Source organism: Coturnix japonica, chromosome 3 (assembly GCF_054131305.1).
Source record: "Coturnix japonica strain WE chromosome 3, WE-NBRP24, whole genome shotgun sequence".
NCBI lineage: Eukaryota > Metazoa > Chordata > Aves > Galliformes > Phasianidae > Coturnix > Coturnix japonica.
The window spans coordinates 55,653,254-55,677,893 of record NC_140665.1 but is presented as its reverse complement, the minus strand read 5'-3'; the positions used below and the strand labels follow the sequence as shown (position 1 = coordinate 55,677,893).

Below are 24,640 nucleotides of genomic sequence, written 5' to 3'. Positions count from 1 at the left end.
TACGTATACTTGTTTGTTCTAATTGAAGAACTGGGAATTCATTGGGAGCTGGGTTTAATGCAAGCAAAAGGAGACTTTTGACTTTTTCCCCTACAATGTGTAAATAAAGTTAGAAAATCATCATTTAATGGGTATAGCTTCAAAAGATTATCTGGATTTGAATTGCACTGAGTTCATGGAAGTCCTTCAGGGCTTACTAAGTGTATGGAATCTATGTATTAGGAATGATTAGGTATGCTTCTCTTTGTCCTACCTGTAGTATGCTGTAGTAGTTTTGGTTACTGTATGACACAGGTTAGTTCACATAGTTCACTTGCTTCTGACACAGTACAGAGATTCTAATTCACTGAGATGTATATTTAATATGTTTAGGAGCATCTCTGTTGTTCAACCTACCAGAAAGAAAAAATATTAAAGAAAAAAAAAAAAATGTGTAGTAGCAGTAAATTCGATTTACTGGTATTTAGTCCTGGAAGATTTCCTGATTCAAGAAGAATATTCTGGGGTTGGAAATCCTGTTGTTTTCATGTAGAATCTGAAGTGGTGATTACCTCAATCTTGGAATTGATAAATAAAAGCTGTCCATAGAACCTGAGGAAAATTTGAGATTGTTTTCTCATGGGGACTTGAATTATCGAAATTATGGATTAAGTTATTAATGCTTTCCTGGTAGACTCTGCCTGTAGAATTCCCACGTGATTCATACTATATTACATGTATATGTAGTGTAGGACATTTGTGCCTTAGCTGCCTGTGTGAAAATGCAACTAATCTGTGCATTAACTCAGAGCTATAAATTAAGTACTATGATGAACATGAATGATATAAAGGTAGATGAATATTGAGAACTGTGTTCACTGTAGCAGTTTTCAAATCTGAATCAAAAACTTTTGGAAGACAGAGGCCATGTTATTGTTTTGACTGAAAACTTGCTGTTATGCAAACTGCATCTTACAAATAAGGGCAGGATTGTGCTGGCAGGTAAAAAGAGAAAGTAAGTTCTTGCAAAACAGATCTGTGTTATTGTGAAAGAATCATATTGAATATGTTTTAAGTTCAATTTCTACTCAAACTTCATTACAAATATTATTTATGACTTGGACTGATTTATGACAAATGTCCCTGAAGTACACTTAGTTTCTTCCTTATATTCTTTTCAAGGAGTAGGAACAGTTTAACTGGACACTATTAAAGTTCATTGCAAATATTTCCAGGGAGAAAGTAATGATTTCATCACAGATGTTGAGAGGAGGAGAAATAGAGTAAATAATTTTGCCTTTGTAAAAAATTCCCTTTGGATTTATTTTTTGTAGAACTACCCAGTTTAAATTTCCTGATCTCAGTGTCTTCTTTTATGTACATGCTGGAGCACATACCATATTTAATGCAGGATGTAGCTACATTTCAGTAACTATGGCAGATTATTTGTTGTTTTAAGATGAAATTGTGAACATTTCATCACAAATATGAAAGGCAATATAAATGGGTGTTATCATATTTGTTAGGTTGCCTCTGCCAAAATGTATGTGCTCCTGGCAGATAGATTTGTAGCACCTTTTAAAAAGGAAGTCACTTTTGAGGGGAAAAGAAAAATACTCTGGGGATTTTTTTATTAATTTATATCTTAATTCTGCAAAACTATTGCTCCAAGATATTTTTTTCACCTAGTAATTGTCTTAGGACTCACTTAAAAAAAATTAAATAGATTAGAAGATATGACTGCTATTTGTCAGCTGTGTCATTTGGGGTCAAGCTGCACCTGTAATTCATACATTTAACTCTCTGTGGGCACTTTCTTATTACAGTACGTGGGTTTTTACCTGCATCTTTCTCCCCAAACACACCAAAAATCTGATATTTTTTCTCTATTTTGACAAGGTAGTCAGACTGCTGCATATAACCCTGATGCTGTTGTTGTTGCAAGGTGAATGACAGAATGTTTTCAGCACTATGTTGTGTGTATTTTTTCTCTTTGACTGGAATATCAACATTTCAGTATTCATGGAATCATAGAATCACCAAGGTTGGAAAAGACCTATAAGATCATCCAGTCCAACCATCCACCCGTCGCCAATAGTTCTCACTAGACCATGTCCCTCAACACAACGTCCAAACATTCCTTGAACACCTCCAGGGTTGGTGACTCCACCACCTACCTGGGCATCCCATCCAGTTTAAGACCACAACCTTGATGTGTGATGCCTGTAAGAAAGGAATCTCTCAGATCCCTTTTAAGGAAGGAGGTGATAATACAATAAGTTTAAAAAAAAAAAAAAAAGGATTTTCTTGCCCACTGGTTAATGTGCAAAGAAGTTTTAGGCACCTGTTATTCTTAAAGTCTTGCTTATTTTGGAAAGATCTATTGATTTTCACTGGACCTATTGTCACCATCTCCCTGTTTCTTTTGAAGTTTACTCTCCACACATGTTCACTGCTGTATTTTTGCTGGGGACCTGAGCAATTGGCTTGCTGGCCATGTGCTTTTTTCCAGCTTATAGACAGACATTTCTCATTCAGGAGCTCATCTTTACTTCCTGCAGGGGTTTTAGTGTAATCTTTTCCTGTACCCTGTCTTTTTCATGGCATTTTATTCTGTTTCTTTTCAGCCAGCTGTCTAATTACTTGTAGTCAGGAGTAAAACTGAGTCAAAGTTCAAAGCGAGAGTGTTGTTATGATCTCAGGAGGAGGCAGCAATATCACTTGTTCCTGGAGATAACCTGGAAAAAGCTCTGAGGTGCTTTATGTGTTTGGGAAAGATATGACGAAAAGTTACTCCCAGCAGAATGGCTCAGTGTGATTTTGCAGATACAATAGAACAGAATGCTGAATGCAGTGAGGTTTAGGGTTACCCCATTGGTAATGATAATAAAAAGGTAATAGTTATCACATAAGCAGTGCAAAACAGCTGTTACTCAATAAGCCTTCTATTCAGTGCCTGCCAAAACTCTAGGAGAGTAAGATCTGCTGCTCTGCAGGGAGTAAAGAGATTTGGTGTTTCTTGTCCTGGCATTTTAAATGTAGCCATTTTCCTGAAACAGTGGCTATGCAACCATGTTCACTGACAGGAAATGGCTGAGTGGCCTGACCTTTCAGTTAGAGTGCTGAGGTGAGATGCACAATATATATGTGTTGCAAAGTATAAATTATTCCCTTATTCATTCTAATGTTCTGCTTTTTTAGATCATCGCCAAAACATCTTTCAGTGTACCAGCCTGTAATAAAAGTGCCCCAGTTAAAATTTAACGCTTCAGAATACAGGAAAATTAATGTATTTTCCTCCCTTTTCCTAGACATTCATTAACAATATTTGCTATACCTGACATTTTTTTGTCTTCTTGTAGGACTTTTCTAAGAACTCTTCTGTAGCAGACCATCTGTTTTCTTCTGTTGATAAACAGTTACTCTGTGTTCTATAGTGATCAACTGGAGAGGGTTCATCTTGGCAGGAGAGTGAGAAAATTGCCCATTTTTTAGGCTTATCCTGGTTTCTGCAATTGGAGTCAGAGACATTCCGAAAGAGTTACAAGGCACGCTTACCCAGTTTTCCAGCATTTAGATAGGCACAATAGGCAGGGAAAGGGGGAGAATTTTTACAGAAACCAAACTGTAAATGAAGAGTGGATCCTTGGAAAAAACAAGTATTGAAAATGAACTCAACTTGTTGAGAACAAGATTCAAAGGCATCGTTGTACTGCATGAGGAGAGAGTGGAAGGTGCTTATGAATGCTTACCTTATCTCACCCAGCTGTTCTAGTTTTCAGGATTTCAGAAGATATCATGGCTTTCGAAAAAACATACTCCAAGTTGCAAAAGGTACAAACTCATCCCTGGTGAATTTGGAGTCCCGTTCCAAGTATCCATTCCTTTAACTCAGATTTTTGATCCCTTCATTTGTTCAACAACTTGAAAAATATTTATTTAACGTTAGAAGAAATGTAATGCCAGCAGAATGAATGTTATTGTAGGGCACTGCAGATTTATTCAGTTTGTGCTATAATTATTCTATAGCTTATATAGCTTTGCTCAGAAAGGGATTAATGAATATGTGGAATATTTTTGTGGAGGCATCTGAGTTATATAGATGAAGATATTTTATATTTACAAGGTATTCACACAGTGCCTTTAATGATATTTAGTGACATAATCATGGCAGCATTGCTATCATCCAATGGCTTGTTGCTTTTACAATTCTGTCTGCAGATTCACACTTCTCTAATTAATGGACGGCCTAGTGCTGATGATCCTTCACGTACATTACTGGAATTCACCTCCGCACGCTTTATTCGCCTGAGATTTCAGAGGATACGGACATTAAATGCTGATTTAATGATGTTTGCACACAAAGATCCCACTGAAATTGACCCCATCGTTACAAGGAGGGTAAGTTCTGGCAAGACATTAGAAATATGTGTGTAGAAGTTCTCTTAGAAATTATGTGCTTCGTTTTTCTTAATGTAAGAAATTTTGGAAGATTGTGGCTAGTTGTTGCTGCTTATCTGAATACTGGTAATAATAGGATTTCCTCATCTTCTTAGTGTTTTGTATATCAGAAATCACAGTTTAATGTTTTCTGCTTAATGGTTTTATTAACATATGTAAACATAGAGCTCCCTTGACTGCATATATACTGATGCGGGTATAATTGGCAAATAGCAGCTGTTAGATAATGTTCTCTTGCCTCTTCAGCTGCTCAATCCTTTTTTACCTTTAGCATTCCTTGAATATTTTGTTTGAGTACAGTTTCTAGTACTGGTAGTATTAGTAGCAGTACTACCTGGATGCAACTTATTTTTGGCATTTTTATATGATTGTTGCTAGCAGGTAAATTTTAAATCCTGTTTTTGTTTAAAAGAATGGATGCTGAACTCAAGTTCATACCACGTCAGTCTTCTCCACTGTTATTTGTATATACACACCCCTGACTTCTGTCTTTCCACACTCCATACATTCTTCCTATGACAGATGTCTGTCTTCCTGCTCCAGTGCTGCATGTTATTCTGTAGTTTTTTTTCCTCTGATTTTATTTTATTTTTTTCCCATTATTGTTCACTTCTTTCTTTTAATCTTATTTTAATTCTGGAGAATTAAAATTTTTAGGGGTTTAATTTTTTTTAATTCTGGAGAATTAAAATTTTTTAGGAATTTTTAGGGTACCACTATAATAATTGGCATTCTTGGCTTTCAGTACCATCAGTGACAGATAACTGTAAAGAGAAAAATTCTCTTCTTTCACACTGCTTTTGTAGTTTTTGCTTTTTCCTCCAAGTTTGTAGGAAAATGGATACTTTAAAAGTTTGGAATGTGGCATTCTGTTAAGTACCCCCAAACCCAGAATTGTTTTCAGTTGAGTGTAGTTATTGCTGACCTCACTAATAATGAAATTGTATGTTTATCTAAGTATGTAAATTTAGTGATTCTAAGTAAGTAGAATCACAAAGTTGAATTTAAGATCGCAATTCACACTCTGAAAATCACTATATACTCATTAAAACCAATTGCAGGACAATCTACCAGTTTCTCAAATCAACAGAGAACAATAGCTCCTGTATCGCAGGTCTTCATGAGATATTTTTTATAGGAAGAAAGACTGATTGAAACTTGCAATACTTTTCTGGCTTTTTCTCTAGAACAAGATATTCCAACAAATAGGAGAAAGAGGGTAGTCATAATTTATACATTTTCTGTTTGGTAGAATGTTAATAATGAATTATGGGAGTTTCTGCTTCATTTAATAAAAAGGTTGAACACAGAAACAGAAAAATTTTAAATGGCATATGTTTGTTTTGATTAGCAAATTTTAAAACATTAAAGGATCCTCACCATAACAGACAGAAGTGGGCAAGATGTCATCTAACGTTTACTTTTCAAATATGTGTTATATATGAGGGTGGTGAGGCACTGGAACAGATTGCTTAGAGATGTGGTGGTTGCTCCATCCCTGGAGATATTCAGGGTCAGACTGGACAGGGTTCTGAGAAACATGGTCAAACTGTAGGTTTCCTTATTCATTGCAGGGGATTTGGAATAGTTGACCTTTAAGGGTCCCTTCCAACTCAAGTGATTCTATGATAAATGCTCTTTCAACCTCCTTTCTGGTTAGGGGTGTTAACCTCCACCAAAGGTAAACGATCATATATAAGAATAAAAGGTCAGAAGTTACTTAAATCTTATCAAAGAGGGCTCCTCTATGGCCATCCTGAAGTTCTTTCCACAGCCCAGAGAATGTCCAAGTAATACCCAACTAAGATGAACAAAGGTTTACCTAACCTGAGCTTTTTTTCCTAACAGGAGCTTTTTACCTAATCTGAGCTTTTTTTCCCTAACTTTTCCTTTCTCCTCATTATCGTACCTTTGTCTTTTGATGTTTTCTGAAGGGATTAAATTCTACAGCATTTGAATTTTCATGATCCTCTGAACATATTGCCTATGTTCGTATTTGGTGTGTGTTGTGTATAAATTGACATGGCTGTTGTCGCTTCAAACAAATGGAACTGTGCCAATTTATACCCTTTCTCTCACTCAGCCTGAATCTGTTGATCCATATCTAGCTTGAATTATACTTTATACTATGTTTTTAATAGATCAAAAAAAGAAGTAAAACAGCACCTGACAGTTTTGTCACCAGAAATGAATTCTGTACTTTGACACATGCATTTTTCAATCCACTTAGCAATTCAATTTCTGTTTTGTCTTACAGTATTACTATTCTATAAAAGATATCTCAGTTGGTGGCATGTGCATATGCTCAGGCCATGCAAAGGCTTGTCCACTTGATCCGGTGACCAATGTACGTATTATTTTTTTCTTCTATCTTTACTTTTTTGTCTTCCATCCTTCTTCCCTCTCTAAATGTGCCTTAATCACAGGGTGGAATATAAAAAATAATCATGATATGCCTCAGAGTTTTGTGAATTTACATTTCTTCTTCATCTACAACATACATATTCAAACCACTAGTTTTGTGTTGCCCTCTTTTTTTAATGCTTTAATAACTATATATTTATATAATCTTTTTTATTTCTATTTATTTTATTACATATTTTATATGTGGCCTAGAACAATTTCTTTTTACTCAGTGCAGCCTAGGCAATCCGAAAGATTGAACACCCATGACCTAAAAGAACAGTCAGAAACTGTGCCAGGATAAAATAGTGCTGGCAGCCAGAATGATTACCATTCATGCAACATCAGCAGGAGCTTTCTCTATATTGGCAGAATGGATTTCAGATAATTCAGTTCATATTCAGTTTTCCTAGGGAAAAAAAAAAAAAACCAACAAAAAAAAAACCAAACCAAAACAAAACAAAAACAATTAAAAAAAAAAACAACACGCAAACAAACAGAAATTAGGGTTATGTTACGTATCTGTAGAATTGAATACTGACAGTTTTTCTTATTTAATATTAGTTCTTATATTTCCTAAATAACTGACAAGTATTTAATCAATACTTGCAAACAAATGATGACTCTATAATGGCATATTTACTATACATGAAATGTTGTGTGATCAGTCTACTCATGAAAATCACAAACTGCTCACAATTTATTCTAAACATGTAGATCTTTCTAAACCATTAATAAATACATAGCTATTATAACAGAAATATAGAAATATATTATTGATAGTCAAAATACACAACATCACTAATACAGAATCTGCAATCTACTATTAGTGGTGTGCCACAGTATGGGAGCTCTTCATATACTGTTCACTCAATTAGAATTTTTGTGCATTATAACAGGAAATCTTGTTTCTGTATGACACTGAAAAATTGCATGAGAACTGATTAAAGATTTAAATAAATAAATAAATAAATAAAAGCCAAAACAAAACAAACAAAAATCACTGAGAAGAAATCTGACAGATATTACATTAGCATTTCTAAGCAGTTTCCATGGTACCTTTCAAAAATTTTACAAACTCCTTGCTTTAATTCTTGCAAGTCTTTTCAGTAGCAAGTGATGTAGTATTGTTTCAAAGACATAGATGTTTTCTGTTATCAAACTGCTGTGTTATCTTAGTGCCATGTGGCCCTACCTCAGAAAATAACTGCTATCATTGCAGATGAAGGCAGGCTTCAGGTCATTGGGCTACTTGATTAAAAGAGAATTTTGACAAGTGCGGTATCATCTTTTGTAGGATGTCAAATATATATTTTCTTGCCAGTATTACAAATACAGTAAGTGAAACAATTCAAGCCATAAGAGATTTGGAATGTTTGGTTTAGATCTCCAAGTATACTCTCTAGAATCTACTGAAATAGGTGGACTTAGGCTTGTAAAACATTATGACTGCATAAATTTTCTTCCAGCATTCAGAAAGATAAACTTGCTTGAATTTACTGCCTTGCTGTTCTGAAACATTCTTTAGCTTGTCCTTGTTCTGCAAGATTCATGCTTTGCCTGAATTGGCCATAGAATTTCTCTGAGTAATCTTGTTATGTTGTCCTTGAGAGGGCTCACATGGGCCTTAGGATATCTGCTCCACAGTTGGAAAGTCAGTTTTTGTTCCTGTCTGTAAACAACGGTTTGTTTCTTTCTCTGTCTTCTTCTGAGGGTTTGCACATTGCCTACAACAATATTTTCATGCTGAGATTAAGCTGGGACTGAGGTGATCTGAGAAACTAAAAGACCACTGCAAGGGTGGTGATCTTCCTCCCACCTCCTGTTTAATCCTTCACATGCTGACCTCATATGCAATTTAGTTGTACAATTAGAAGGTTACAAGATGAGTTGAATCATCCAGCAAAAAATGATCTTAAAAGTAAAGAAGACTGTTTTTATGGAATCAGAGAGCAGACCTGATTTTACTCTGCAGCTGCAGGAGTGCTACATCAAGGGAAAGGCAGAGGCTGGATCATCCTTTCTAGTGCAAGCTAGCGATCAGTTTTCCTGTAATGCAAAGCTCTGTTTGAGGTCTATCAGCACTTTGTCTTATTTGCTGCTCTGGGAAACATTCTCTTATTCTCCTTGCTTCAGTAAGTTGGAAGTAGATTCTCCTATGTTCTTAGATTCTCCTAAGATTCTCTGGCCAAATTCCTCCACACTCTGGCTGCTTTCCTAAAATTGAACTATTCAAGTTAAACAAACTTTTGTCTCTCATGAGTGAACACAGGATGCATAAATAAATAAAAATGAGTAAGCAAAGGAATTACAGATTTTAGCCATTAATGTTTTCATAATTTCAGCTGGAATGCAGATTACATACAAGGACAAAGTCTTCAAATCATTACATTTTGTAAATATTTGTTTTTCTTTTAAATTAGAAATCTGTCTGTCAGTGTGAGCACAACACTTGTGGAGAGACATGTGATCGGTGTTGTCCTGGTTTCAATCAAAAGCCTTGGCATGCTGGGACTTTCCTGGTTAAGCATGAATGTGAACGTAAGTTGAAAGCAGAATAGAAGAGGATTACTGTAGCTGCTGGTGAAAACTGAAATTGAGTCCTAAATTATTTTGCAATTTATGTTATTTCTAACCACATTTGTTGATGAATCGGTGTTGCTTACTTATTTAGACTGACTCAAAAAGTCAGTAGAAAAATAACACATAGAATTGTACTTTTAATGAATTTAGAATATTTCAGTTTACATCTGAACTTCTCAAAAAGTTTTAAGACTCTCTTTTTTTCTCACTAAATTCTTATGTGTATATGGGAAAAACAGTGTTTCTTTTGACATCTTTTAGCTTTCGTGGAAGTTATTTTAATTCACTCATACCATTCTGTTATCTTTTTCTTATGATTTCTCTTAAGTTGCTATTTCATGAGCTGTATGTGTGTGCAACTACCAAAAATTTCTGGATCATCAATTTTAAAAAGGAAGAAAATAAAAATGGAAGAACCTACTTAATTTATATCTGTTCACTACATTGCCCTCTGAGACAAAACATCAAGAAAAGAATACAATATGCGGAGTTTCAGGCTGCATTTGTGACTAGACCACATTGCTTTTTGTAGATGAAATAGAAAATTAATGCTTGAATGTGTTCTCGGTTATACTGCATGTCGTACAAATGAATGAAATGTTAAAAGACTGATTTTTGATAACTTAGAAAGTCTTTGATAATATAATTCCATTTCTTTTAGCATGCAACTGTCATGGGAAGACTGAAGAATGTTACTACGATCAGAACGTGGCAGACAGAAATCAGAGTTTGAATATTTTTGGAGAATACGTTGGAGGTGGAGTGTGTGTTAATTGTACAAGCCACACTGACGGCATAAACTGTGAGACCTGTGTTGATGGCTACTTCAGACCTGAAGGGGTAAATGCATGTTCTGTTGTCGCTTCCCTGTAATTCATTATGTTCAAACAATCACTTCAGCATGGAGAATTTAGTATTAAAAAGAGGTGACAGAATTTTGATGCCATTTTATGAATGTTAACTTTTAACTCTGACAGTGTAGCAATTACTTTTCACAGCTGGAAATCTGTAAAGTTAATGTTCACAGACATATGAAACTAAATCTTCTTGATATGAAGGAATGCACGGAGGTCAGAGCCTCCAGCTAATATTTCAGTTAAAAGGACGATGTGGTCCTGTAAACAGAACTTTTACCTCAGTAATGAATTTCAAGATGTGTTATCAAAGAACAAAGAAATATTGCAACACTCAGTATTGGAGAAATTCTTTTATCATTTTTATTTTTTAAACATAATCTACAAAAATAATAACTGAAATTCTATGATGTACCAGGAATGCTTTTCATTTTTAGTGCAACAAGAATTGTTTTTTGTGTTTCAGCATATATGGTTATATTTTCTTCTAAAACAAAGCTGTCAGAAGATGCACATTATATTAAGTTGTATTGCCAATATAGGCAGTGCCTGTGCTTTAAATAGCTACACTAATTGTGTGTGTTTAAATTCCTGACATTTTGTCTGCGTAGGTTCAGTTGAGGAAATCGTGCCCATTAGTCTGATTGCTTTTCACTCCTCAAACAGAAAACATCAGCAAATAACAATAATTACATTCTCCCTGATACAGTGCTTTTAGTCTTAGAGCCTGTAGAAGAGGAGTACTGATCTATTCAGCAGTATGACACTTGATTTATTCATTAATCGGTTGCATCTGACTAAATAGGAACTATATCTCTCTATATACATTATATAATATAGATGAAATTGTAAGTAATTTACTTCCCCAGTGTGGTGTTAGACTAAAGTTTAATATTGTTTGAGATAGCCTTTTCTGGAAGGACAGGAAATTGTTTGCTTTTCTTTTTTTTCTTTTCTTTTTCTTTTTTTTTTTTTTTTTTGCTTCCCTTTTTGTGTAGTTATTCACTGATGAACAACAATTTAGTTAGTTAGTTGAATCTTGTTGACCAAACTGAACTATTTGTCAAGGTTACTTTAGCTCATGAATGTTTAAAATTTAGTTCAAATGATTGCTGTTTAAAGTCCACTTTAGATTCAGAGGGCTGGAGCAACCCCCGTACTTGGATAGGCTGAGAGAGCTGGAGTTCTTCAGCCTGAAAAAGGCACTGAGAGGACCTTATAGTGGCCTTTCAGTACTTGAAGGTAGTCTCCAGGAAAGCTGAGGAGGGACTTTTTGTGAGTCTATGTAGCGACGGGATGAGGGGAAGTGTCTTGAAACTGGAACAGGATAGATTTAGACTAGTTATTAAGAAGTTACTTACTGTGTGAGTAATGAGACACTGGAACAGGTCTCCCAGCAAGGTGTGGAAGCATTTAAGACCAGGCTGGCTGGGGTTCTGAGCAACCTGGTCTAGTGGTAGGTGTTTCTGCCTATAGAAGGCAATTTGAAGTAGATGATCTTAAAGGTCCCTTCCAGTCCAAACTCTTGTATGATTCAATGATACTCGATTATTTATTTTAATATATAAGTCTCTGTTAATAAGTATAGACTTGCTTTGTTTTTGTTGAAAACCTAATTGTATCTAAACATATATGTTTCTGATGAAAATCTAAGGTGGAACATTAAACTTGAGACTGCATGGGTTGAGTTAGGCAACCATCCTTTTTTGTTTCCTACACAGAATGCTGGTCCCTCCTAATTTTTCTTTAAAAAGTAGATAAGTGTTTCCATTCACTAAAGGTTTTGTTCTTGTAATATCTCTCTTTCTGTAGGTATTGCCAGATAGCCCAGATCCATGCCAGCCTTGTTCCTGTGATCCAGTTGGATCTTTACATGAAACCTGTGTCAAAGATGAAAAACATGCAGAAGGAGGTAATATTCCTAAAATATGATATTAAAGCTGAAATTCAGCTGCGATTAAAGAAAAACTGAGTCATATTCTTCCTTTTTTAAAAAAGGAAATTCCAACTATTTTTTTTTTCTTGTTGTTTACTCATATGGACATCCAGTTTAAATGATAATTTTCTTTAGAAATTCAGATTTTATATCTCCAGATTTTCTGAAGCTTCATTCAGATACATGGCTTGTAAACGTGGTACATTTGGGAGAGCATTACCCATGGAATATTTGGGAGTTTTGTCTTTACACTGCTTTCTTCTTTTACAGCAGAGATTAAAACTAGTACGAGTGTAATCTTTACATCACTTTACTTCTCCACACATATTTGAATTTAACCCTAGAAAAAATTTGCTTGAAATGTGATATATCTTCTGCCATCTATACTATCTGCATAGGATTATAAGCTCATCATGATAGCCATGAAAAAACCTATATTCCTATATGGAATTAATTCCTGTCGTGTGCTTTGGAAACAATATATTGTAGTACATTTCTGCTGCTTTTGCTGACAAACTTCTGAAAATATTGTAGGAAGCCAATAAAAGTCAAGTTCTTAAGGGATATTTTAATTGGGCTAATTGCAATTTATTGATAAGAAATGTTGTAGCAGTCTCTTTTTAAAAAAAAAAAAAATGGGGATCAATGAAAATATAACAATCAATTACTACCTCAGTTCCTTGAAACTAAAATTTCTATGTACAGTGGTGGAACCTGATTACTATCACAACAGTGATTAGTAGCAGGTTGACTTCGGCCTGTTGTCTGCTGCCCATCCAGCCATTATCTTACTCTTCCACCTAGGTAGGACAAGGTAGAAAATAAGACCAAAAAATTCATGGCTAATGATAAAGACGAGATCTTTTCCCAGTTGCTGTCACAGACTTGGGGAAAACTAATTTTATTTATTTCCAATTTAAGTAGATTTGGATAGTGATAATCAAAGACAAGAAGTAAAATACATCTGCAGGCTCAACCTCATTCCTTCATTCTCAGCTCCTCTACCTCCTTACCTGTACAACAACTGGCAGAATGAGTTGGATCAGTCCATAACACCTACTATCTGCCACCCATTTCTCCTCCCACTTTTCCATAGCTGTTGTGTGGATCCTTTACAGAGACTGCAGTCCTTCAGCAAAAATTTATTTGCACTGTGGGTTCTCCATGAGTCCGTGTTCCTTCAGGATCTATCCCCATTCTCTTTCTTGGCGTTCTCTGCATGTCTGTAGTGTAGGCACCTGTCCCAGCATAGTCTCGTGCAGGCTGTAGGGGTATTTCTTATAGATCTGGAAAATAAACTAGTTTGTAAGATAAAAACCCTTAAACTAAAATGGAAATGTATAATCACTGGGATATAAAATCTTTGTGAACTGTTCTTAAGGAAAATAAATTCAAATGCTGTATGTTTTCTGCGTGCCTCAGTACTATAGGTAAGTAACAGTTAAAGCAGATCTTTGTAATAAATATCACTGCAATTGGTACACAGATGAAATGCAGCAAGAGGATTTCAAAGGCTGTATATGTAGGTGTTTCAGGCTACGGGAAGATAGGAGAAGGGCATGAAGGAATCATGCTATAATTTCTTATTTCTGCAGAAAAAAAATTTATATATATTTATATTTTAAACATGTAATTTCAATTTTGATCAGCTTTGTATAACTGTATCCTCATATATCTCACTGATCATTCTGAAATTATTCATATTTTTATGGTGGGTTTTTTTTTTTCACTTTGACTGTCCGAAAATGTTTTTCAAATATTGTTTCATAGTAACAATATTTGATATTTTCAGAAGCATTATAGATAAAGATCAGAGCCAAAAACTTTCAATAAATCATGATATGTTTACAAATTGTGGCACTGGTAAAATAAGCGACAGGCAGTCAAGTATTGTATTTTAAAATTAACTTCTTCACTCATGTTCAGTCAATACTAATAATAGCTAATAATAGACAACTGAATATTGCCTGTTACTGTGACACTGAGGTCACTTACAGTTGTCCATACAAAAGTGAAGATGAAATCTATGCATTTTGAACTAATTTGTACTACATCATTTAGGATTCCCTGATAAGTTATTACTCTTTTTTCAAGCCACACTAACTGGATGTTAGCAAATAGCTATCTTTATTTTCTTTTAAGTGTAAAGTTCGCAGACATAGAATTTCGTGATTCAGATGCTATTGTGCACCCAAATAGTGATCTTTATTTTTGCTGAAAAACATTCTCAGACATCATAGGATAAATAAGAGTCAGACTTTATTCAGGCTTCCTAGACCTTTGCGCAGCAAACAGTCCCACTGACTTCCACAATATTATTTTTGGAATATATATGTTATTGAATAGGACTAAGAACAAGGCCAGTCTCTGGATTGTGAGCTTTTTCAAGGATTTGTAGCATGATTTTGCATGGGTTTATTTTCATGTAATTTTGAAAGATGGGTAGGCTAAGAAGAAGCTGATAAAACTTGTATTTCAAGATGATTCATTCTCCAGAATGAACTTTTAAACTTCTGTACTTTCAGAGATATGTCATAGAATGATAATATTCAGGTAGAAAACAGTGAAAAACCCTATTCAGACAGGGCCTATGAAATAATAAACAAAACCCTTAAGGTATACTGAAATATAAGTTCTTTACAATAGCAACAAAAGAAGGACCTGGAACATTTACTGTGATTCATAATTTAATTAGTCGTTTGACACACTAAACTCTACAGAAGCTTGGTAAAGATGATCAAGAGTACACCTACAAGGAATTTATATACTGTGTAGAAACATGAGCATGATTTTTGACAGTATGATAGTATTGTAAATTAAAGATGAGCCAAATGTGAGCCATACAGGCTTACTATATCAACAAGAAAAATATCTGATAGGTTAAAATCTCCACAGCTACCTCCTTGTGTTGTAGCATGTGAGGCTTCTTAATAGCTAGACACCAACTACAGTATGAACTATATAAGAGAGGAATTTACTTGGGTGGTGAAAGCTGCATTTCAGGTCCTTATCTCTCTTCCTCAGTTGCTAAGAAAAGAGAGGAAAGGAAGGTTCTTGATGAAAAACGAAAAAAAAATGGACTGACTGGGCAATGAAAGAGAGACAAATTTAAATGAGTATTTGGGAGTTTTGTTCCATGCTGAAACATGTTATTGAATTTGAATTTGCAGAGACTTGAGTTGTGAAATCTAAGAAAGGATACATTATTCTTCCAATTAAGGCAGGACCATCTATAAAAAGGCAAACTTGCCTATGTCTTTTGCTTCTCAAATGGGATATACAGCACGATTATTATATCTGAGACATGGAATCATGAAATGCCTTGGGCTGGAAGGAATCTCAAAGACCATCTAGTTCCAACTCCCTTGCCATGTGCTGGGTTGACAGGCACTGGATCAAACTGCCCAGCAACCCATCAGGCTTGGCTTTGAAGGCCTCCAGGTATGGCACATGCACAGCTTCTCTGGGCAACATGTTCCAGTGGCACACCACTCTCTGAGTGAAAAATTTCTTCCTAACTTCTGACCTAAATCTCCCCTCTTTCAGTTTAAATCCATTCCCCCTTCTCCTGTCACTATCTACCTGTGTAAAAAGTCAGTCCTCCTGCTTGTAAGTATTTTAAGATCACAATAATGGGTTTCCCCTAAAGCCTTCTCCAAGCTAAACATGCCCAATTCTCTCAACTTTTCTCCATAGAAAAGATGCTCCAGCTCTCTGATCATCTTTGTGGCCCTCCACTGGACTCACTCCAAAAGCTCCACCTTTTTCTTGTGCTGGGGACCACGGGCCTGGACACAGTAGTCCAGATGGAGACAAGGACAGAGTAGAGGGGGACAGTCACCTCCCTCTCCCTTCTGGCTGCCACTCCTTTGATGCAGCCCAGGATACAGTTGACCCTCCAGGCTGCAACATCTTGCATTTGGCCTCATTTAATTTCACTTGGTTCTCATGGGCCCACTTTTCAAGACTGTCTGGGTCCCTTTGGATGGTATCTGTTCCTTTTATTGTGACAACTGTACCTCTTAGCTTGGTGTCATCAGCAAACTTACACAGTCGAAGTCATTGATAAAGATGTTGAAGAGCATCAGATTCAAAACAGATTCCTAGGGGACACCATTTATGACCACCCTCCACTTGGAGGAGCTATTGGCAACAACCTTCTGGCTACAACCATCCAGCCAATTCTTTATCTACTGAACAGTTCACCCTTTAAATCCATTTCTCTCCAATTTACAGATAAGGGAATGATGCAGGATTATGTCAAAGGCCTTGCATAAGTCCAAGTAGATGACATCAGCTACCTTTCCTTTGTCCACCAGTTCCATCACGTGGTGAAGCTCCATGGTCTTCTCAGGCACAGATGTGAGGCTTATTGACCTATAGTTCACAGTATCTTCCTTTCTCCCTTTATTAAAAATGGGAGAGATGTTTCCTTTTTTTTCCAGTCACCAAGGACTTCATCTGACAGCCATGACTTTTCAGCTACACTGTAGAGTGAGTTGGCAACTTCATCAGCCAGCTTCTTCAAGACAGTAGGGTGCATATTGTCTGGTCTCTTAGACTTATACACATTCACCCTCCTGTGGTAGTCTTGAACTTGCTCTGCTCTTATGCTGGGAGACATGTTGCTCCCCCAACCCCTTTTTGGAATTTCAGGGATGTGAGAGACTCAGGAAGCCTGACTGGCAATGAAAACTGTGGCAAAGAACTCACTAAGTACCTTAGCCTTCTCCGCGTCTCAGATGGCCAGTTTTCCCTTTTTGTTTATCAGATGGGATATAGTCTCCTTTGCCTGTCTCTTGTGGCCAATGTACAGAAAAAACCTCCCTTATTGTTGTTTTTTACATCCCTTGCTAAACTTTAACTCTGCATGTACTTTGGCTTTCCTGATCCCATTCTTGCACAACCTGGCAGCATCCTTGTACTCGCCGCAGGCCACTCATCCCCCACTTCCACTAATACTTTTCCTTTTTTTCCCCTCAGTCTTACCAACAAGTCCTTGCTCAGTCATGCTGACTTCCTGCCTCCTCTGCTTTATTTCTTATTCTGGAGAAATAGGACTCTCATATCTGGAGGACCAGAGGTTTCTTTCATAAACCAAGATTGTGCATTGGCCCAGTTTATAAAAGAGCCTGAGGTCTGCAGTGCTGCACAGCCTCACCAGTGGCTAGCTTAGAGAGTAACTCATAAATCTGGGAAGCAGATAGACCATAGTTCAAATCCATGGAGCAAATGATTTTGTGATAGGGAGTTGGACTCGATGATCTCTGGAGGTCTTTTCAAACCCCTTTGATTCTGTGATTCTCTGTGGGGGGGGAAAAAAAAAAAAAAAGAAAAAAGTGGTCTATCTATGATGTGTTATGGGATATCAAAAAAGCAGCAAGATAAACTGAATTGCAGTGCAGATAATATAATTTTAAACTCCTGTAGGTAACTACTTCTTCAAGCTTTTAGTTGGAGAAAACATTAAAATAAATAAATAAATGAAATCAGGATTTACCCATATGGAACTGTTTTAAAACATTTTTCTTGAAGAGCCAGCAAATTCAAAAGCCTTGTAGGATTGTAAAGGCCTCACTGACATCCAGTTTATCTAAAACAAGGAATTTGATTTAGGAGCTGAATCAAAATAAACAATTCAACAAATGGCAAGCATGGAGTTTATAGTTTGGATGTTAGGTGCTCTAGAAAGATATATTCTTCTAATTCAATTCAAGTGACATAACTAAGCTAGGAAAGAAAAAATATATGTATATTTAGATTCCAAAAAGAAGTTCCTTGAAAAAAAGCAGAAGTTATATTCTACAGAGGATAATAGAAAAGAACATAAATCCTGACTGGTTTGTAAGGTTATAATATTAACCATGTGTTAAAACATTATAAAAAGTAATATGCAGATATTTAAATGTTGATGAGTACTTCTTTAGATAAATCAAAATCTCGATGATGGCTGGACACTGAAATTTAGTAGTTAAAATGATTAAGATGTATTCAGTTTATAACAGGAGAAATCAAGAAAGAAATTCCAAAAAAGCAGGATGTATTCTTTGTAACTATGAATAGAAGAGCTCAGGGGATTTCCCTTTTTTTTTTTTTTTCGTGGAAACATGAGGCAAGTTGGAAGAAGTGTCTCAAACAGATGTGTCAATCTTAGAGCAAGATGACAAGTGAATAATAATAGAAAAGCATTCAAAATGTATGGCATGGCATATATGTGGCACCAGGAGGTAGTTAGAAAAGAAGTTGCTGAAATATTATATATGTAGTTTATAGTACTTTATAAGATGCAAATTAATCTTATATAGTTATAAACTGTTTATCCAGTTTGTAAAAGAAAGGTAGAGAAGTCCAGGAAATTAAATCATGAGATCTAGTTTCTGTATCAAGAAAATCAGTGGAACTAAAATAAAGAAAAATTCATATTTTTAACAATCTGCAGCTAAAATGAGCAAAACATAAGATCAGGTGGGTTTTTTTGTGTGTTTTTTTTGTTTGTTTGTTTGTTTGACTGTTTCTGTGGAGGGCAGTATTCCTTATGAATCTATTTGAAGAAGCCAAGGTTTATTTGACTAATGAATTACTTTAATGTTCAAAGAGTTTTGTCAAGATTCTTCAACAAATACCACGAGAAAAGTAGAATAGAAAAAGGAAGAAGGATTCTGTCACAGATGAGTACTTGGTTAAGAGAATAAATGGACCATTTTCACAGTGATGATCAGCATGAACTGCTGAGAATATTCATATTTAACCTGGAAAGGGGACGAGTAGGAAGGTGACAAAGTTTGCAAGTACAAAATCTTTCAGCACAGTAAAATGAAAGAGCTGCAAAATGTTCAGGGATCTTAAGATAGTCAGTGGATGGGTAATAAAATAACTGATGAAATTCTGTAGCAATTAAATGAAAAGTTAAGCAGAGAAAAATGTAATTCTACTTGTACATTGACTGCAGTAATTTTTGAATAAGACATTAGCAATTGTGAAACAGTTCTTACAGTTACCTTGGACTGTGCCTTGGAAGTATCAGCTCAGTGCTGTCTCAGCTGTTGTAAAAGGTCAACACAGCCTTAAAAAATATTACTAATGTTTTAAAAGAAAAAATGAAAAAAATCATGTCATTTGTAAGTCCTCACTATACCTTCTTGAATAATTTATTAGAAATTGAAATTGAGAAATAATAGGGATTTTCACCTATTCAGAACAGTTTCTTTTTAAAAAGATATAAATAAGCATAGAATTTTTTTGACATACAAAATAAAATCGTCATGTGGGATAGGATAGAGTTATACTGAAATCACAGATTACATGGAGGTAGTGAGAAAGCAACAGTTATTTGCTGTTTTCTATGGTATGACATTTAAAGGGCAGCAAATACAGATTTAGTGTATATCAGTGTTTAATTTCACACTACACGTGGCTAAATGCAGAACTTACTGCTAGAGAGCTTTATGGATTCAGGAAGCAAAAGCATATGCAAAGGTAGTCAGGCAAATTAATGGAAGAGGGGATTTTTGGATCTGCTAAATGCAAGGGCTTAGGGACAAGTTACAGTTCAGTAGATCTCTAATATACAGATTTTGGGAAGCTCAAAATTTAAATAACTATAGTCAGCTCTCAGACAGGATATTGAGTTGAATCAGTGTAGGTCTGAGCCAGAGTTTGTTACACCTACATACCAGAATGTATATAAGTATATCATACCTACAAACAGTGTTGCTATAAGCACTCTAATAAACATATCCAATAATAGTAATAATAAATCAAAAGTGTATCATGTTTTTTTTTCCCTCTTCCCATAGATATGTTGCCTGGTTTCTGTCACTGCAAGACCGGCTATGGAGGAGAGCACTGCAATAGATGTGCCTTGGGTTATACAGGATATCCTGACTGCCTGCCCTGCAACTGCTCAGTGGAAGGCAGCATGAATATTGATCCTTGTGTAGGTCTCTGTGTCTGCAAGGTATGGATATCAAATTCTTGTGAGCCATAGGATGATATTAATGATACTGAAAGATTACAATCAATGATCTTCTATCATATAGTGAAATTAGTGAAATTATTCATTAGAAATAATTGAGAATCCTAAAATACTTAAAATATATCCCAAAGTACAAGAATGTACAAGAAGTACTTGACTCCATCAGTTCATGCTGTATGCACTCTGGTGTGTCAGCTGAGCAGCACTGAAATCTAATCAGAGAATTAACCTCATCCTCACTTTATATAACAGTCACATGTTTTCTGTCAAAACTAAAATCTATCCATATCACAATTCTAATTAATTGACTATTAAGTCTAGAAGGTCAGAATTTATTACATTCTGAATTGAAACAATGGTTAAGATGTCATACTCTGATTAAAAGATAATTAGTGCTTAATTGCTCTTATTTTTATGACTTTATTGGTGTAAACTGACTTGTTGGTAAAATCAGTCTAACATGAGTATATAGGTAATAGAGGTATAGTTTCTATCCCAAAGCAAACATGCTCTGTACACACCTTTTTTCCTCTTTGGTTATCCTTTACCTCCTTTTTGATTGCTGTAATCTCCTTCTAAGTGCATATAGTAGAAAAAATAACACCCTTTTCAGACAGCTTAGAAGTATCAGTAGATGCATACACATTTATTTTCACTAGAAATGTTCGAACTCAAGTCAAAGCAGATTATGGTCAAAAGGACACTGAAATCATCAGATTAGCTATGCTCCATATGAAGACTAAAGAGGGATGCCTGAACAAGTTAATAGCAGGTCTTAAGAAAAATGCTTCCCCTCTTTTAATCACATCTTTCAATTACATATAATGAGCTCTGAAATTTACTGAAGATAGTTTTCTTGTTAAGGAAATTGACTGCTGAAAAAAGTTCTGAGGGTGAGCAGCAAACTGTGAGTGAACATTAGGCTGTTATCTCTACCACGTTAGCCGGAGTAAACTGATGTACAAAAAGGTGAGGGGCAAGTGTAAATGCCTGTTTTATCACAGATTGGCACTGAAAGCTTTCTGAAGGTATATGGTCAAAGTTTTGTATCACTTAAAAATGAACTAAAAACCCGACTGAGAAGCAAATTAGTCATTTATTTATTTATTTATTTATTTGTTCTCCATATTTTCTCCTTTCCTCTTACTTAATCCATCTCCTATAACTATAACTCTGCCTTATTTTCTCCATCTTTGCAGCATCTTAGCCAGGAGGCAACAAAATGGCTTTTGTTGAACTTATTTTAGAGCAATACATTTCATGCAAGCTTAGACTACACAGTGTGGGCAGGCTTTTCATGACTGGTATAACCAAAACAAAGTACTTGTAGTTTGTGTCTCCTGTCACAATGTTGATTTCTTCAGCCATACTTACAAGATTACTCAAGATTTTTGAGGCCGCAACATTTTGTCCCGTACTTGCTTCCCTTCTCACTCCCTTAAGCATAAAGGAGGTAAATTAGATTAGTCCCTGGAATCAAGGACATATAGAAGAAGAATTAAAAATCTTACGAAGCTCAAATTCTGTCTTCTGCATTTATAAGTAAATCTATTAACTTATTGTGTAGAAGATCTAGTTCTAATATTTATGAATAAGAACAGTAATTTCTATAAATATCTTTTTAGCTCGGCATTAAAGCAAAAGAGAGTATGAAGCTGAGTATCTCAAGTTCTAACCCATGACAACTGAAGTAATTTTCTAATGTGCATTTTCAGGAACATGTTGAAGGAGAAAACTGTGATCGTTGCAAATCAGGCTTCTTCAATCTGCAGCAAAATAATCCCAAAGGCTGTGAGGAATGTTTCTGCTCTGGGAAAACTAATGTCTGCACAAGCTCTCACTTTACATACAGAAATGTAAGAAAATTCCTGCTGTATCAGTATATGCCACCAATTCTGTGTTTTTGTGGGTTCTCACTTTCTGTTGGCACAGGAGTGCATCTTACTGCATAACACTATGTATGTTTTTTTTATGCCCTACACATTCTGTCATTTATCATGAAGAAAATACTTTAAAACTTTGTATTTTCTTCATTTGACAAAGTTCTGAAAAATGTGCGATTGAATAGGGAGAAGTGCAAAAGAACTTATAAGTGTCTCAAACGAAGCCATGTGCTTCAGTCCTGGAATGTGCTTGCATAATCAGTACTAAATTAAATGCAACATATTGACAGAGCAGGCCTTTTTTATAGGTCACTATTAGATTTCTAGACCTGAAATAATTAAGAATTTTGAAACACTGAATGTACAACATTTATCTTCTATAAGGAAAAGGACATTTTGAATGCATTTCTTCTGCATACTGCATCCCTAGGAAAATATGGGAAAGTGAGATAAAAATACTCTTCTTATTCGTACTCAGCATCAAGTATACTCTAAACTCTATGTTAGTTCTCAAAACTAACACACCAATTCCACTGTAACAGATGTATGCTACATATTCATATCTGTAGATCTAGTTTAGGAATTATGTTTCAGATCTGGTAGCTTCTCGTCTTGGCTGCACAGTATGCTAGAAATCTGAAAATAATATCATATGCCTAGTGTGTTCATCTGTGTGCCAGCATCTAGAAAAATTTCTAGCCCACAGCTAAACTAGTAAATTGTTCTGCTGATAGCCAGGTTCCAGAAACCATTCTTGTATGATCGGTGTTTTCATCTCTGCTGATGCAAAAGTTTTGATGCTTGCCAGCTTCTTTTTAGGTTTTCTAAAAAAGCTGTATATTTAAAGTTGTAAATTGTAACACTTTAGAATTACAAATTAGTATGAATTATATTGTTTATGACAATATAATTACAATATAATTCATATTGTAATTATATATTTATATTTATGACAATATAATTCATGACAATCTGAAAATATAGATCCGTTTTTCAGGTCACCTTCTGTACTCTGTTGTGACTGATATTATTTATTGTAAACTCATTTAATATATTCTGAGGAATCGTATATATATATATATATATATATATATATAGTTGTAAAATTGAACTTCTTCCTCCCTTTGGATGATATAAAACACACAATATTTACTTCAGACAAACTATTCATGAGTTCTAATTCCCAGATGCAAAAAATAAGATAAATTGTTGTTGTTATTTACCCTATTATTACTTTTGTTCTTAAACTACCTTTAATTATATTTATATACCTACTCATTTTTAATAAAATGAAAGAATGAGAGATGGTGACAATTAAAATGATTGATGTGTTAATTCTGATCGTATTATGTTTTTGTTTTGTTTTCTGCCATCATAGATAGAAGATATGAATGGTTGGTACCTAGTTGGCATATCTGGTCTCATCCGAGTTACTCCTAAGCAAAAGAGCATTGGTGGGCGTCAGCAGCTTAGCATCAACAACGTGTCTGCACGTAAAGTACTACCACAGACTTATTATTGGAGTGCACCCAGTTCTTATTTGGGCAACAAAGTAAGTGCAGATGGTACTTGCCTCGACACTGATTTGGTTTATTGGGAAAATAAATAAATAAATAAAAGGTTTAGAATCGGGGTAGAACTGAGGTAAAGCTGGATAGCTGTCTAACCAGCAAAATTTCAAGCAGGAAGGAATAAGGCATATGGAATGATGTAAAAAGTATACAGAAAAAATTAACTAAGTATTTTTGACCTTCAGCCTATTTTGTATTTCTGGTGTCAGGTATTAAAGTGGTATTTATCGTTGACATTCTTATTATTCTTATTATTTTTATTATTATTGAATGAATTAGCTGGCATGTATTTCATCTTGTCCTGTTCTCTTCCCACTTTTCCCACTTTGTGTTCATCTCTGAAAACTCATTTTTTCATCTGCTATTCAAAAGATGCAAGTTACGTATCAGATGTTGTGGGGGTGTGTTACAAAACTTTACTGTTTAGCAAGAGATTTCTGTAGGGATTACTTTGCCCTAGAACTCAGAAAATCCTATCGTGAGCTCCGCACTACTTCTAGTGCATATAGAGATCAAAGTCTATATGTTTGTGCATACACAGGTATTCATGCTTTGCCAGTTTATGCCAAACATTTGCTTTCTAAAATCATGAGTGCCTTAGTGGTCTGATTGCTGGTCTTTTAGGCTTCCTGCTATTATAAATGATACCCTCAGAAAAATCTCTTTTATTTTTTTCTTCTGGAGAAACAGACTAAGGTCTGAATGAGTTATAAATGTGAATAAACAGCTTTCCATCTCTTATAATGTTGATTACAGTAAAAAATGTATCTAAAGTACTAACACTAGCACAAGCACTTTTCCCGTGGTACTCTCTTCAAGCGAGTCATCCTCTTATTTATTTATTTTCTTCCTGCTGGCTGCAAATCAACATGACAGAAGGTAAGAGAGCATGTGGAAACTAAATAGAATCATTCCAAAGAATTGGACATCCTGTTCAAGGCAATGATTTGTTAAAGGTACTCAGGCCTGTTTCATTGGTCAAGGGAGTGTCTTTC

General features: G+C 35.3%; 1 protein-coding gene across 6 annotated transcripts in view; it reads left to right on the top strand.

The window, feature by feature from the left end:
• LAMA2 (laminin subunit alpha 2) overlaps window positions 1-24,640 on the top strand; it is a 302,596-nt gene that overhangs the window by 96,172 nt on the left and 181,784 nt on the right. For all 6 annotated transcript variants that reach the window (XM_085541686.1, XM_085541683.1, XM_085541684.1 and 3 more), the window contains exons 5-12: window positions 4,201-4,380; window positions 6,698-6,787; window positions 9,267-9,384; window positions 10,088-10,266; window positions 12,093-12,192; window positions 20,013-20,173; window positions 21,907-22,047; window positions 23,453-23,626. In XM_085541686.1, coding sequence (XP_085397812.1) covers window positions 4,201-4,380; window positions 6,698-6,787; window positions 9,267-9,384; window positions 10,088-10,266; window positions 12,093-12,192; window positions 20,013-20,173; window positions 21,907-22,047; window positions 23,453-23,626 — 1,143 coding nt within the window. The remainder of the gene's footprint in view (window positions 1-4,200; window positions 4,381-6,697; window positions 6,788-9,266; window positions 9,385-10,087; window positions 10,267-12,092; window positions 12,193-20,012; window positions 20,174-21,906; window positions 22,048-23,452; window positions 23,627-24,640) is intronic.